The sequence below is a fragment of the Malania oleifera genome, chromosome 1 (assembly GCF_029873635.1).
Source record: "Malania oleifera isolate guangnan ecotype guangnan chromosome 1, ASM2987363v1, whole genome shotgun sequence".
Taxonomy (NCBI): Eukaryota; Viridiplantae; Streptophyta; class Magnoliopsida; order Santalales; family Ximeniaceae; genus Malania; species Malania oleifera.
The window spans coordinates 115043053-115060706 of NC_080417.1; the positions used below are offsets into that span (position 1 = coordinate 115043053).

The 17654-nt window shown below is 36.3% G+C and overlaps 1 protein-coding gene across 5 annotated transcripts in view; it reads right to left on the minus strand.

The window, feature by feature from the left end:
- Positions 1-17654, minus strand: part of LOC131145995 (uncharacterized) — a 69219-nt gene that overhangs the window by 13399 nt on the left and 38166 nt on the right. For 3 of the 5 annotated variants that reach the window (XM_058095222.1, XM_058095214.1, XM_058095233.1), the window contains one exon: positions 11754-11970. The exons of the other annotated variants lie outside the window; for them this stretch is intronic. In XM_058095222.1, coding sequence (XP_057951205.1) covers positions 11754-11970 — 217 coding nt within the window. The remainder of the gene's footprint in view (positions 1-11753; positions 11971-17654) is intronic. 5 annotated transcript variants of the gene reach the window in all.

Here is a 17654-nt window from a genome sequence, read left to right on the forward strand (position 1 = left end):
CGTAGTATCTTGATTTTCTAAGAAACAAAACTCCGTAACCTTATCCACCGCTGAAGCTGAGTATGTAGCAGCTGGGAGTTTTTGTGCACAAACCTTGTACATGAACAATAATTAAAGGACTATAATCTAGAATATTCAGTCATACCATTTAAGTGTGATAACACAAGTGTAATAAATATCTTCAAAAATCCAATATCACACTCAAGAACCAAACACATTGACATAAGACACCATTTTCTAAGAGATCACGTTCAAAAAGAAGATATACTACTTGAATTTATAAATACTTGGGTTGTTACATAGTAGGGAAGTGATTTAGGAAGATTTCATGTTAAGTAAAAAGAGAAATTTAAAAGATTAAAAAGGGGTCAGGCGACTGAGCTTGGAAGCTCAGGCGACTAAACAGTGCAAATTGGAGGCTCAAGCGCCTAAGCCATCAAACCTCAGGCGACTAAGGTGCTACTGCCTGCTGAAAAATTAATTTCATAAATTGTCGGGCGACTGAGCCAAATCTTTAGACGCCTAACCTCGCGGATTCTATATATTTTTAGCACGAAAAACCCTACTTTTACATATTCTAGGCTACTGAACCCTGCTCCATCACTCACCCGAGCCTCCTTCTCTTGATCTCCCTTAATTCTTAGCTCAAAATCCCTTGAATCAAAGCCTCACAATCACTCTCCTACACCTTTTCCACGGATTCTAGGGTTTCAGTTGGCTAATTTGTTTCATCCTCTAAAAATCAAAGATGTCTCGCACCATAACTACGGCAAATCGAGAATCTTCTTCCGGGAGAGATGATAATAACATCGAACAATGGCTTGTCACTCCTCAATCAAAGCTTCAATATCGAACTCATCTTCGTTCAACGGAACTAATTTTCGGTAAGGTCATAGATACCACCTTCTTTGATTCAGAATTTCCAAAAATCCTACCTAATGTTTAGGAATATCGGTTGGAAGAATTTTGTAGTTTATCAATCCAAAGAATTGTATTCCAACTTAGTAAAATTTTTTTATGCAAATATGATCCACGGAGAAAATGTCCTAACCACTGAGGTTAGAGGAAAGAAGATAGTCTAAACTTCAAAAACCTTGGCTCCTATTTTGCATATTACCCCGGGTGAATTTGAATGTCCAGTTTTTTCTCAAACATGGGTTCTAGAGCAAGGTTTCACACCCGAAGAATTTTTTGCCACTGATAATGGTAGAGGAAGCTGTTTACTTTGGCCATCCTCCTATGTATAAACAGTTGAATCTTCAAGCTCAAATACTTCAGAAAATCATCACAAACAACATTCTACCAAAGGCTGGTTCATATGATCACCTCTCCAATGTAAATTGCTTTGTGTTATGGTGTCTGCTAAAAGGGAAGAAGCTTGATATCTCTAGCCTAATTTTGAAATGGATGTGGGCTAAATTGAAAGCTACTCGAGTAACTCTTCCTTATGGTGGTGTTCTAAACCTCATCTTTGCTCAACTCAACGTTACTACCCCTACTGAATAGTTCATCAAGCGTACTAGGTATGACCTTTTCACTTCCACAACCCTCAAGCAAATGGGATATGAAAAACATGATCAGGGTTGGTTTTTGAAAGGAGGACGACCTCAAAGGCCAGCAGTTGTACCTCCTCCTCCAGCTCAGGAACAAGGATCTCCAGCTGACACTCCTTCTTGGTTTATCCCCTTCCATCGTGAATTCACTACTTTCAGCAGAGATATGCGTTCAGGCCTCCAATCACTTCAGGAGAACGTATCCTCACTCCACAATACCTGCTCTTCACTTGACCAGCGCCTTACTCACATAGAGCGGTATAGGGCTAGCTCATCTCGTAGTGTTGATCCCATGGATACCAGTTCTGCCCCTCGGAGTGATGCTTCATGTGATGAAGAATCTAAAGAAGGAAGTGAGGAGGGTGAAGAAGAGGAAGCTAAAGCTGATAATGATGATGATGCTGCTGATGCTTGATTTATTTTGTGTTGTATGAAAGTCTTATCTATGTATTGGCTTAGTCTTCGTATTGTTTTGTTTACTTGTTCTTTTCTTTTAGTTTGGCTTTTAACTCCCTTGCTTCTGACTTTGTGTAATTTTTAATGACTATATGACTATACTTTTTATGTGCTATCCTAAGACTCTTTGTGACTATGCTCCTCATTTCTTTTTGATTGATGTCAAAGGGGGAGAGATATTTTATAGAGCAAACATGAAAACATGAGAAGAGAGTATCTTAGAGAGCAATCATGTCTTAGAGAGCAATCATGAGAACATGAGAGCGTGGCAAATATGTAAAACACATACTCTTGACATGAGATATAGCATGGGGGAGTAAAAGCAAAAATGAGCATAATGAGAAAAATGAGAACATAAGAAGAATAAGACCATAAGTATATATGTTGACATGAGCTATAATGCATTATAACATAATATACTTGATTTTGACTTATTGAGTTTTGAACTTACATATATTTGAAATCATCATTTTTCATATTTGTTAAAAGGCATGCTTACTGTAAGGGGGAGTCTTATCAAGGTTCTCTCATCTCATCTCATCTTTGGCCTAACATGACTTTCGAATCTTGTTATGATGATAACAAATAAAGGTTAATTTAACATGTTTTTGTTTAAGTGATGATATTTCAAGAAACCTTGTATGACAAAGGTCAAAAGGATCAAAGAAATGAAAGTTCAATATCACAAGTACCATAAAGTATACTCCATCAACAAAGTGATCAAATAAAGCTCAAGAGGACCAAGATGTTCAAAACATGTGGAAGCTTAAAGAATGTTGAAGCTTAAGTCTGAGAGGATTCAAAGCAAAGATATATGAAGACTTCAAGCTTAGAGAATTGTTATGCTTTTAGGATGACTTATGTAAGTACTTCATTATAAATATCATTGTGAAATGCTTTGAATCTCATTAGGGATTCATATGAACTTAGAGACCTTATTTTGAAAACCCCGGAAAATGCTTCTTAAAAGTAACAAAGCAAGATGACTAAGAGTTTTGAAACTAAACTAAAAAAAACAGATTTTATTACTATTCAAGCGACTGAACTTTAGACCTCAAGCGCCTAAAGATTTTTCTAAACAAATTTTGAAAAGGCAATGTAGGTCCAAGCGACTAACCCCTGAAACCTCAGGCGCCTGACCTTGTTTCAAGTTGAAAAATTACACTGTGTTCAGAAGGATCAGGCGACTGACCCCGAAGCCTCAGGCGCCTAACCCTTGTTAACGGCTATAATTTTAAAAGTTTTTAAAATTCAAATTTGTATTGCTTGTGCCCCAAACTTCGTATAAACTTGGGAAACACTTCAAGTAACTTGGGCAACACGAATTAAACACTTTTTGAGCCTATAAATACATGATTTCTTAAATCAAATCAGTACCAAGAATTGAAAATCTGTTTTCAAGCCATATTGCTCTTTCTCTCTCAAAGCTCTCTTGCTTACACATTCATACTGAAAATTGCTGAGATATACTGAGTCTCTGATCACTCTTCTCTGAGCTCAAACCTCTGAGTTACTGATTCATATCAAAAGAAAAATTTCAATGATACATTCTTGAGCTTCAATTCAATTTCTCTTTGATATTTGTTTTGATGTATATTAGCTGAGCTATATTTGTACCAACCAGCTTTATCTAAGAGCATCTCTTGTACAAAAGAAATCTTTCTTGTTTCCTTGTTTTCTTTGATGATTTAGGGTCATTGGATCGTTATACTGAGCATGTGGTATCGCTTGGAGAGGGGGCTCCACCCTAAAGGAGGGATTGTAACGGTTTGTTCCGCCCGCAAAGGAACGCAATAGTGGAATCCTTAGGTGGTCTTGCCTAAGGCGAGGACGTAGGTTGGGTATAAGCCAAACCTCATAAAAAACTCGGTCTCACTCTTTTTCTCTTTAATTTTTCTACATTTATAGATTGTGTGGTTGTGTATTCAAGTGCAGGTAGCTAAAAGTTTGAGATTGAGAAAACTTTTAATTTAAGAAAGTACGTTGATTAATCTTTTTCGGAAACCTTAAAGGGAGTACGTTGATTATTCGTTTGCGAAAATCTTGGTTAAAAGAAGTGCACCAATATTCATATATACAGGGCTTTATTAAAACTCTAAGCTGAGTTTTTGCAAATGCTGAATCATGGAAGTGTTGTAGCTCTTACAATTGGTTAAGTATTGTGTGTTTGAATAATTGGTTGATTGTTATTGTTAAAGGTATTTGGCTTGTGTTGATATTGAGTGTGGATTGTGATTGGTTTAATTGAGCATTTAAAATCAAAACATTATTGTGTGTTTGCTAAGTATACAAAAAGTTGTGGATTTGTAAAAAGACTTAAAAGAATTTTATAAACCCAATTCACCCCCCTCTTGGAACTACACCTTAGTTTTCAAAATCCATTAATACATGATTTTTAATGAATTTTGAAGCCTTTCTTTGAACCTAAAAATGCTTTTTAATAGGCATTATGATTTTTATATTAATATTAGTGTGTTGTTTACAAAAAAAAAAAAAAAACATATTTTTTTATAGTTTGCATTACTTTAATGGGTAAAAAGATGTAGAAATGTAATTAAAATGAAGAATCAATTAATTAAAGAATAAAATGGTACATAAATAATTAATTAGTTAATTGCATAACAATATTACATAAATGATGGATTAAATTAAACTTTAAGTTACTAACTATTAAAAATTTTAGTTGATTTATACATATATAATACAATAATTTATATTACAATTTACAATTTAACAAAATAAATATGGAATTGTAAGTCTTACAATTTAATTATTTAAATGGTAGTGCACTTGAACTTGAGTCACTTAAGAGTTGAGACTTGACTAATTGTGTAGAAATTAGAATTTATTATAAATTGTAGATCTAATATTAAATTATTAATTGTCAAGGTATTAAAAAAAATAAATATGTAGAATATTAGTTAATAATTTTTTCCTAATGTGTACTCTTTAAGTTTCCAAGTTGTAACTCTAGTCTAAGTAACTCTATAAATTTTATATTTTAATAACTTTATACTAATTTTTTTATTTTAATTAATAAATTCTACTTATACAATCATTTACAAATTTACATACTAATTAAATAATAAATATAAAGTATAAACTAAAATTATAAAACAAACTACATTATTAATTTATAATAAATTAGTAATTTACAATTGCAAGTAGGTAGAAGTCTAGAAGAAGTGAAGAGTGAAGAAACAAACATACCTTACCCAGTTACCTGTTACCCACTCCCGACTGCTGAGCCCTGACGGAAGCTACAAGAGACCTGCTACAGCTGCAATCCACAAGCCTCCAAAATCTGGAGGAATTGAAGGCTTCGAAGATTCGAAGCTGATTTTTGGGTTCTCACACTGGACGAAGGAGACGAATGATGAAGAGGGAAAAATCGAACACCTTCAAAGGCAAAAATCGAAGTTGATTTTGCAGATTTCGAAGCTTCAAATCAATAGATCAAATTTGTACGAAGGAGACGAAGAGTGATTTGAGTGAAAGAGGGAACTCAGCTTGCGGAGCACAACAAATTGAAGGCTTCGAAGTTGCTTTTCGATTAGACGCTTCAAATGAGGACATCTAAGCTAAACGATGGAGAAACACACAAAATGGAGCAGAATTGAGGAGATACGGAAGGTACGCATGCAGTAGTGTAAAGGGCTGTCGGCCGTAATGTGTCGTAACGGACGTTACGTGCCGTAACATTATTATAACAGCCGTTACGGTTCCGTTACGGGCCGTTACAGTTCCGTTACGGTTCCATAACAGCCGTTACCCACGTGAATTTTCTACTCACCGCTAATGCAGCCTGTAACGGTATCATCAACCTGATTTTCCGTTATGTAATGGCCGTTATTTAATACCATGGTTGTATTGGTGTCTCTAAAAGAGTATATATGCATATTTTAAAGTCAAATTAGTTTTGATACCATTTTACTCAAAAAGATGCATTTTTGAAAAATAATTTTAAAATTACTTTTTATCCTTTTTTTTACATATGCATGTTAATTTTTGCAATTGACATGTCGTCTAAAGATAGATGTGGACAAGATCCACGCTCTGATTTCATAAAAATATGCATATTTCAAAAATGGTAAAATATGCACGCAGGTGATCAACCAGCCTTGAAGGCATGATCAACTAATCCATTCTCGGCAAGCATTCGACTAGCCATTATGGCACGGTCAATCGACTAGTCTGGAGGCTGATTTCAGCCCTTCTTCTAGACTTTTCTTGAAATTTTGAGTCAGTGATTGATTTAAACACTCACTAGAGTGCATGGTCGAGTCTGTTGGCTAATAATTTGCTAATGATTTAACGGTTTTCTCCTTAGAAAACCAAAAACACCATTTTTTTCCCCCAAATGTGTTTCCAAAAAAATTCTAAAATGAATGTCCATAATATGGCTTTTGGACATTTTTCAGAATGATTTTGATTCTGTTTTCAAGTTATTTCAAGGCGATTTATGGTTCTCCCACCAAAAAATCAATTTTTCAAAGTATTTTCAGAAGATAAATCAATTTTCAAAGTAATCACCAATAATGTGGCTTGAGGGTGAAAAAATGCTCGTTTTCTAAAATTTCATAGATTTCAAGGCTCTGTGTCACGGACCCCCAAGTTAAACTCGAATAAGGGGCCGCGCAGCACTCATCGAGGCTCTCCCTTGACAGAATTAGCCAACCACTACACGTTCAAACCTGCAATCATAAGCACCAAAGAGGTTTTCGAAATCCATTCACAATCATGAAATATTAGTTTCAACAATAATGAAATATGAAGGCAAGCGACATTCATACTCAATGATAAGTGGAACTATTTGTTTTATTCAATCAATAAGACAACCATACAAGTCATCATCCAAGTAATCCGACATCCAATATAAAAATCCATGGCAAATATAGGTGACACCATCTCTCCTCCCCATTTAACCCAGATCACACTGTTAACCCCTAGCACTCCCCCACTCACTCTATCAACGTCTTCGTCGATGTGCTATAAGAAGTCTTCCCACTATTGTTGTTGGCGATCTTCATCATTGACTACTCGTCTACAAGGCTATACTCTACATATTTAGTCTCTCCTTTGTACAACTCATCCACTGTGTGAGGGAACTACGACTATTGACTTGTAAAGAGCTGAAAAGGGATACGACTCATCCATTGTGTGAGGTAACTACGACTACCGACTTGCAAAGAGCTAAAAAGGTATACTACTCATCCACTATGTGAGGTAACTACAACTACTGGCTTGCAAAGAGCTGAAAAGGTATATAACTCATCCACTGTGTGAGGTAACTATGACTACTAACTAGCAAAGAGCTGAAAAGGTACTCTAGTTGGTTAGTTTTTTGGATATTGAAATTAACCGAATCTCTCATCATACCATCGTTCAAGTCATCAAAGGCTTCCAGGTCCTTCTAGAGATTAACTGGCCAGAGCATGCAACATTCACCTTGCCTACCCTTTAGCGCTTGACGTGGCACCCTACCTACTATCCTGGGTGTTTGGCGTGAAACATTACCCTTTCTCTGCCATGTTGACTTACCAGAGCATGCAGCATTCACCCTGCCTACCTTTTAGCACTTGGCATGATACCCTGCCTACTTTCCTGGGTGCTTGACATGAACCATTACCCTCTCTCTATAGTCCTACTATAAGTCCTCTGCCCACTTACCCATCAAATTATCACCGATTCTTTTACATTCTCTACACACACAAGAATAAGCAATGATCTCAATTAACTCCCGTAAAGAGGCCTCAAGCTTTATTGGCTCTACCCCTTGGGATTATGGATGACACCATGCCCTCAATGTGTTTCAGCCTATTCAAGGCTTCCAATAGCTCAATACTCTCTGGTAGACCTCAAGCTTTATTAGTCTGTTTCCCGTAAGGAGGCCTCACGCCCTATTTGCTCTACCCCTTGGGATTATGGATGGCATCACGCCCTCGATGTGTTTCAACCTATTCAAGGCTTCCAATAGCTTAATACTCTCAGGCAGACCTCAAGCTCTATTGGTCTGTTTCCTGTAGGGAGGCCTCAAGCTCTATTGGCTCTACCCCTTGGGATTAGGGATGGCATCATGCCCTCAATATGTTTCAGCCTATTCTCAAGGCTTCCAACTGCTCAATACTCCTCTTGAAGACCTCAAGCTCTATTGGTCTTTTTCCCCCATAAGATGGAAGAGATAGCATCATGCCCTCAATGCATTTCAGCCTATTCTTAAGGCTTTCAACTACTCCATACCAGGGATTTTAATACATAGAGTCAATTATTCAAGTTCCACAATTCTATTTTCAAAATCAGATACACTATAGAGGTTTTCCCCTTAGTGTTTTTGAAATTAGGAATAGCTTCCCAAGAGGGAGGGTGAATTGGATTCTTTTTAATTTTAATGTTTTAAAACTTTTGCTTATGATACTAAGGAAAAACACAATTGATAAATGATACTCACACTTGAAAATATAGAAATTTAAATTAACAATCCAATCAATGAAGTCAAAGTAATTCAATCACTCAACCAAGAAGATTAATGCTTTTGTTGATTTCCCTGTAAATGTTTACCACCTTCTTTAAGTAAGCTCTTAGTATGCACTTCTCTTGATCAAGATTTCCGCAGATTAACCAATGTACTCCCTTTTGGGTTTTCGCAAACAATTAATCAGAACGTACTTTCTAAATATCAAGAATCTTTGTTTCTTTCTTTCTTTAAAACCTGTAACCTGCACTTATAAACCATACAATAACAGCAAGTACAGAGAATAGAAAATAGAGAAGAGAAAAAGACACAAGATTTTTACGAGGTTCGGCTTCAACATAGCCTACGTCCTCGCCCTTGGTAAAATACCAAAGGTTTCCACTATAGCAGTTCCGTTACCTGGTGGAACAACGCTTGTTTACAATCACTCCTTGGCCAAGACTAGAGCCCGCCTTCTCCAAACAATATACCCTTATTTGGTCAACGATCCAATAGCCTGGAATCGTCCAAAATCTACAAGAGAGATATTAAAAATGTTGGTGTACAAGAGAAGCTCACACAAAGAGTAGATTAGTCCAAAATTGAAAACTATGTACTTCAAAAGATAAATATCAAGAGAGAAATAAACTTTTGAAGCTTTAACAGAAATTTCACCAAATTCCTTTTCTTCAGATGAGAAATCAGTAGTCTTTCTTTCAGGAATCGATGAGTAAGAAAATCAGAACCACAATACTTTCAGCTTGCAAGAGTTTGATCAAGAGAGATTTTGAGAGCAAGAGAGCTTGAGAGAACTTCAATGCTTGGTGTATTTTTGATTTACAAGAACCATGTATTTATAGGCTTTCAAAACATGTTTCCTTGTTGCAAAAGTTTCCTTAAAGAGTTTCCCAATTTATTAGAAAATTTGGGGCTCAAATGGCTATAATTTAAAAAATAAGATTTTTAAAAAATTTGCCCGTTGAACAGTGTTCAGATGTCTGAGGTTTCGAGGTCAGACGTCTAAAGTTCCTGAAACCCTTTAAAAATTCAACTGGACACAGGGTCAAACATCTGAAGATAGGGTTCAGACGTCTGAGGTGCCAAGTTCAGATGTCTGAAGTCACGAGTTCAGACGTCTGAACTGCTTCTGTCTCTTTCTGTCTTGATCCATAAAAACTTCAGACGTCTGTACTTAATCTTCAGATGTCTGAAGTAATTCTTCAAATGTCTGAACATGAAGTTGAGTCATCTGAAGTTGCTACTTCAGATATCTGAACTGAAAAGTTCAGTCATCTGAACTTCCATGAACCTGTTTTTGGAAAATATTTTTCTTTAAAAACTGATTTACTCTCTAATGATTTTTACAAAACTTATTTCAGAATTCTCAAATAGATCTTTAAGCCCACATAATCTCTTTGACAAGCTTCAAAACATATTTCAAACGATATTTTAGCTTTTGAAATACTTACAAATATGTCTCCTAAGCCTTCATAAGACATGCTTGAGTTCTTTGTCATTCTTTGCCCTTTAGGTTCTTTGAAAAATTTACTAGAGCTTCAAATATCTGAGTTTCTCTTTGAATTAATGAATAGTTGTCCCATACTTGATTCATACTTGATCTTTACTTGAACCACACTTGATCTTTTCTTGAACCATACTTGAACTTTACTTGAACCATACTTGATCCATATTTCCTGAGACACAAAAACTCAACCTTTCCAAGTTAAATAGTCCTTTGTTGTTATCACCAAAACCAATTGAAAAACCTTGTTAGGCCAACAGTTTTCTCTCTAGCGGCCTCAAATCAATTGGCACACCTTTCTCTTTTGTCATCCCTTGCCTCGCATGCTTCAACATTGTTCCATTTTTACAAAATTTTAAATTCTCATTTTACAATTCATGGTGCTTAGAATCACCGTGCTCTGATACCAACTATGACCGACCCCCAAGTTAAACTCAATTAAGGAGCCGCGCGGCACTCATTGAGGCTCTCCGTCAACAGAGTGATCATGAAAGGTTTTCGAAAGCCATTCATAATCATGAAATATTAGTTCCAACAATAATGAATCATGAAGGCAAGCGACATTCATACTCAATGATAAGTGGAACTATTTGTTATATTCAATTAATAAGACAACCATACAAGTCATCATCCAAGTAATCCGACATCCTATATAAAAATCCCTAGCAAATATAGGTGACGCCATCTCTCCTCCCCATTTAAACCAGATCACACTGTCAACCCCTAACACTCTGCTTATGCAAGGAGAGTTCTGAAAGACCATGTTTTTACCAAAAAAGATTGATTTTCAATCAAGATTTCAAGTTGTTTTCAAAACTCCAAAATGATTTTCATTGGAAATTAAAAATGTTCTGGGAAACTACAAGTGGCTTGATCCCATTTTCAGGGTATGAAGGCGGTCTATATTTTTGTGACGATTTGGATACACATCAAGTAGTGGGGTCTCTATAGGGCATCATCTTTGCATAGACATCATGAAATCCTTTTCAAAGGATGGGGATAACTTAGTTTTCTAGAATTAAAAATAAAAAAGGTAGGCAACCTGTTGTAGGCAGTCGACAGCCCTTTAAAAGATAGCCGATTGGCCTTGCCTGTAAGCAAGGCAGGTCGACTAGCCTTTGAGAGTGGTTGACCGGTTCTTGCCAACCTTCATTTTCCACAAAGAATTTTTAAATTTTGATTTTAGAAAATGGATTTTCTTATAGGAACCACACACACACTAATGGTAAGAGCAGTAAACGTTCTTAGAACAGGTGCTTTAGGATGCCAATCCTTTAATTCCATTTGAAAATAATTAAGAGATTACCTTCCCAACTCATAATGGTACTCCTGAACCTAAACCCTTTGAAAAAAGTTTTCCTTTATTTTGCCTTTTCAAAAGTTAAAATAAAGTGGTGACTCAGTTTTCAAATAAAAAGGGGGGTTAGATAACCAATGGTTCAATGCTCCATACTTCACTTATTTTTCAAAATGAAAGTCAGCCATCCAAGTCCAGTGTCAATACCTATAATTCATAAATCAATTACAAGTAAAGTTCATCCAGCTAGTAACATCAAATTTTAGCTAAGGAAACAGACACAGTAGAATGCCGCAGATGCTGGGATAAAAAGCAGAAGCTCTAGGTTAGAAATCAGAACCTAAAAATTCTCTCCCATAAATATAAATCTCTTTAAAAACATTCAAACTAATATTATGTTAATCTAAAGTATTTAACAGTATCTAAGAAAAATTAGAATGTAGTCAATTTTATGGGGAAAAAAATTCCACTCACCGTACTAAACAAGGTTCATTGCGGCCTTTAACAAGGCACTCCTGATCATACTTCTCTTTCTTCTTAGAAGACCACAAAGATTTTACAAAATTAATCCCCGCATGAGTATTCTTGATTTCACAGTATGGAGAATCTGTTTCAATCATCATTCTCTCAAGAGGAATGCTCTTTACAACATCAAGATTCTCAGCGGTTTTGAGAGAGCAGCCATTTACCCCTGTTTAGCACCAAATTATAATATTCTTAAGATTTCATGAGGCATTTTTATAGAAAGGTCTCTATGAAATTTGCAAAATAATAAATTAATATTGAACTCCATTGAGTGGCAAATGCCAATTCATACATAAATCAAACAATCAATTGAAAGAGTTTTAAGAGTCCCCAACCCAGAAATGAGGAAACCAATCACTAGATCTCTTTCAAGATCTCACTCACATTATCAATTAAGAATAGTATATCTATCTTACCCCAGGTGCATGGGATAATAGGAAAATGGGCAACCAAGACAAAGCAATAGGTAGAAAAGACTAGAACTCAATAACCAAAACGCCAAAGATGCTACTAATCCTTCTGCAACTTTGTGATATCTAGCCTTCCCCACTTAGCCCTCATTTAAAAAGAATACTGTTATCAAAAGTGTCATGGGCACATGGATGCCAAGCAAGGATCTGTGAGTGTTTGAAGAAATGTTTAAAACATCAACAGTGCTTTAAGCACATTTTCCAAAATATGACAGGTGCATTAATTTCATTTAATTTACATTGCATTTAACTAAACAAGAAGAAAAGACGAACAAGAAAATTTCTTAAACAGTAAGTTCACAGCTCAGAGTTGAATACTAGAAGATACAAAAGCCATAACTTTGAATCATGAAGTCAAATCCTCAAGCTTCATGATGCCTCATCTCTCTTAGACAGCACATTAAGACTAAGAAAATTGCTTAACCAAAGGAACCAAGAAAAATAAAGGACAATAAATGAGCAGAGAAGCTAATTTCCCATCTGATGTAGGAAAGTAAAGAGGGAAGAAAGGAGGGAGAAATTGAAAAGAACAAAGAGGGGAAATAGCAAGAAAGGAAGAGAAAAGAGAAGACAGAAGGGAAGAATAAGAAGGAAGAAGAATGAAAAGATAAATGTCTTGCCATTGACTACTGGGTGTGGATAAATGAATCTGCGCATGGACTCGCAGGGCATGACTTGGTTAACAGGGTGATCTACGGCAGTAGCAGCAACAGAAACACACACACACACATGCACACACACTTACACAGAGAAGTAGAAGAAGAAAGATGATTGAGGAGCAAACTGATGCAGGACAACAGAAACAGAGAGAGAGAGAGAGAGAGAGAGAGAGAGAGGAAGGGAAGAAAGAAGAAGGGAGGAGAAGAGCAGGGGGAGGGCAACATGTGAGAGGGAAAACAATTATGGATTCAAATATGATATTGTTGGCACTCTTGTCCAAGGAGAAGAAATAATAATAATAATAATAATAATAATTTTAAAAAAAAAATGAAAGTAAAGAAAAAAATTTCAAAAGAAAAAGGAGAAATTTTTTTCAAAAAAATGAGCACAGGTCACACACCCACGAGTCTTCCCATGCGTAGGTGTGTGCACAGACGCACATGCCGAAATGACGGCAGCAGTCAAAGTAAAAAAATAAGGGCACATGGATGCACACGTGTGTGATGCCCAGCCATAGGCACGTGCATGCAGACACTTAAACCTGAAGCACCAAAAAGGTGTCATTCCATTAAGGGCTTAGCTGCAAATTTTATTGCCGGGGTGCCCACGGGCCACCACTACTTTCCTTCCCGTGCACATGATGCCACCCACACTTTTCTGATTTTCGGGTAAAAGCTGCCATCATTGCTGGCAGCTGACCTCCCCACCCCACCTGCCCGCACCCCATCCCATTCTCTGTCACCCAAAATGGCACCTTGCCCTTCTCCTTTCCCTTTCCCTTTCCCTTTCCCTTTCCCCTACACTTCCACTCCCGTATAAGGTCTCTCTGGCTGAGACATGTGTTGAATTATGGCTTATTCTAGAAGCCTACCATTGCCATTGAAGTCTTCAATGGTGGGCTATTTTTTTCTAAGGTAGGTGATTAGTGGTTGTAATAGTGGTATTTTCTAACCTATATAAACCCATCACCTCCATTTGTAATCTCATCCCCAAATTTGCCTACTTCTCTCTTAGGCACATTCTCTCTTCTCTCTCTCATTTTGTAATATTTCTACAATAGAGAAATATTGATTGATAGTGTCCGAGGACGTAGGCACAATTTGCCGAACCTCGTTAATTCTGGTGTTCTTCCTTTTATCTATTCAGTAGTTAACTTTTGTCGGGTATAGTTGCAGTAATATATTATGTTAATTACATGTCTAAGGAAAATTCTGTCTAGGAAAGAGGGATTTAAGCGGTCCGTTGTGACCCCCCACTTCCCTGGGAATTTACCTGGTGTAATTTTACACAATTATTCACTCTCTATTTACCTGTACAATTGTAACTGTGGTAAAGTTAGGTGGAACAATCTCAAGTTTCACAACAACATGGGTCTGCCGACTATGGCAAGACCTGCTACTGCTAGCCCACCCCTTCACTCACTGGCCATAGCTCCTCAACTGGTCATTACCCACCTCTCATGCTTTATTTAAACCACGCCCCCCCTTCAAAAAACGGACAGAGAAAATCAAAGAGAGAGAGAGAGTGCAGACTCCACTCCTCTCTCACCCCACCAGTCCAGCCACCCTTTGCCTCTCACCCTAACCCTAACCACAGCTACAGGAAGCCTGCAGGAAAGCCCACCCACCAGCCACTTGCTCTTCAGACACTGAGGGTACTCTCCCTCTCTCTATCTATATATCTATATATGAGTGTGTGTATATGTGCGTGTCTATACACACACACATGCATATGCTTCAGGTTTCTGCAATGTGATTTAGTGCATATTTTTCTATTACTGCAATTGTGCATAGTGAATCTACTAGTGGTGCATGTGTGAATATAGGTTAGCATGCATATGAATGTCTATGACTACATGTGCATCGTTGTTATGTGCACGGTGAAATAAGAATATGCATGAATGCCATGTATGTAAGCAAGTAGATGTGCATGAATGGCCATGGAGTGCATGGTACATAGATGCATGTAGGAATTTGTAGATGCATGTCTGTTAGTGTAGGGAATATATGATGCATGCATGAAGGCAAGCAACTGTGAATGGTAAAATGCATGGTGAGTGAATGCATGAGAGTGTGTTTATGCAAAACAATGCATGCTTGAAAGGGTATGTATGTGCATATACATGTAGATGGGTAGGTATGTGTTCATGTGGCATGCATATGTATGCATAAATACATGGTCATGCGCATGAATAGGTGCATTATCTTGTGCATTCATGCTAATACATGTGTAGATGTGCTTGGATGTGTATGTATGCAATGTATGCATGAACTAGTATAGGAGTATTATGAAGCATGTATGCACATGCATGTGTAAGATAGTGCATATAAAGTAGGTATGTATGTGCATATGTATATATATGTGTAGGTATGCATCCATGTGAAGTGTATGCGAGTATGCATGTATAAGTGCACAGTCATATGCATGAGTGCATGAATGTGGGAATGCATGAGTATGCATGACAAGCATGAATAGGCAGGCATGAAAATATGCATGCATGTAAGGTCTATGTGAAGATAAATATATTACCATGAGTTTGTTTGTATGTGGGACTTTGCTTGTATGATGTATGCATGCATGAAGTTGGAAAGGAATGTGAGTATGAGTGTTATCCATACATGTGATGAAATTGGAGCATGAATGGTGTGAATAGGTACATGCATGCATTAAAGTGTACATGTACATAAAAGGGTACTAATACATGTTTGTTTGTGTCTAAATAAACATGTACACATGGTCTGAAATTTCCATGAAATTGTCAAAATTTCCATTTTCCATCACCCTCAAATTGAAATGGCAATCATCTTTTGTCTTACATAATTTCCATCCAAATTTCAATTAATCATCTAAATTTATCAAAATCTCAAAATTTTAGTGAAACTTGTTGAAATTTTAACTATGGATTGAGATTTCCTTGGGATTCAAATGTGAGATTTAAATGCTAAGGAAATTTCTCTCAATTTTTTTATTTTTTTTTTGAATTGAAACAAATGATTATTTCAAGGGCTTTTGAAATTATATGGAAAGTTAAACTTACAACAAGAGTTTATTTAACCAATCATGTCTAAATTATTTTATTTATGTATAATAAATAATATTTAATTGATTTATTAATTTCATTTACATGAACCGAATATGTTTAATACACACTATTATTACAACAATTGCATTATTGCACTTCATACGCAAGCTAGATGTATTTAATTTGTAATGTATTAGTCCTAAAACTTATAGTATCATATTTATTAACCATTTCAAGTTTCATAAAAGAATTCCATGCCTTGCCACTAATTTCTGTTGTTTTTTCAAATCAAAATCGAAATTTCTGTTGAAATTTCTATATTTTAGAGCTTCAAAATTTTAGTTGAAATAGAAATTTAAGACCTTGTACGCGGGAAAGAATGCTTGTGCATGTAAATATAGATTTGTGTATGTGAATATGCCTAGATGTATTGTGGTATATACTAATATTTGCTAGAATGTTTCTTGTTACTATTATTAAAAAAAATATTTGTTGTTATTATTATTAGTACCAAAATCGTACCCCGAAAATAAATAAATAAATAAAGTACAAAGAGTGAGATCTTGTGCGCCATGCATGTGCATGTTGACCCCTATGACTAGAAATTATATATAAGAGATAAGGAAATGTCGTTTATCTTGAAAATCTGAGGGGCAGGGTGCCTAGTTCGATCACCTTGAGCCTCTTCGGTGATTTTATTAGGCACCCTAGTACAATGTGCACTTGTTTTTCTTATTTTATGCTTAAATTTATCAAATACCAAAAATGAATCGGACGACAAAACTCAAAAGTGAGGCAATAGCGTCTTTATTCATTTCATATTTTTTCATTTTTTTAAATTTGTTATTTTTTATTATTTGAAAGCAAATTTATGAAAATATTAAGAATGTACAACTCGGAGAATAAGACATCTCCTTAGCAAAGTCTGAGAAAATCCAGGCAAAGAGAAAGAAAACCAAAAAGCAAAAAGAACAAATCAAAACCAATGCAATTTAATAACCCAACACCAATTGTGCTAAATATCTGTAAAGCTCACCCTCTTAAAATTCCCATGACCCACACACAAAAGAGAAGCCAAACAATGAATCTTCTCCCAAGCCAACAAATATGACAACTTCTTCCCTAAAAAAAAGACACACATTGCGCTCCATCCACATCCCCCAAAATCTTTTAGCATTATTATTTATTGTGTTAAGAGTTTTGTTAGTAATAAGTGTGAGTTAGTAAGGGAATTATGGTCATTCCTATTGTACTTACATATATTATAAATAGAGGGAGAGACCTATCATTGAGTTTAGGTCTTCCATTTTACCCAATTATTCAACATGGTATCAGAGCGTGATCCAAACAAAACCCTACTCTCCTCAGCCGTTGCTGGAAAACACCATTCTCACGGCTGTCCTTCCTACATTCACCTCAATCCCATATTATTTCACAAAACCAACCATACACCCATAAACAGACCCTCTCAACGATTCACCCCACAAAACCCCATCACCTGAGAAGCCCCCACGTGCACCATGCACCAGCCAAATATCGGAAGGGCCGACCCCGGGCGCCCACACGTGAGTGAATTTCCGGCCACCTTTTCATTTTTTTTCCCTCTGCCATGCTCTAATTGCTTCTTTAGACTATATTATCAAGCAGTTAGGTCAGTTTTTTGCTCAAAAATTCAACCTTTTCTGACTATGCATTCGT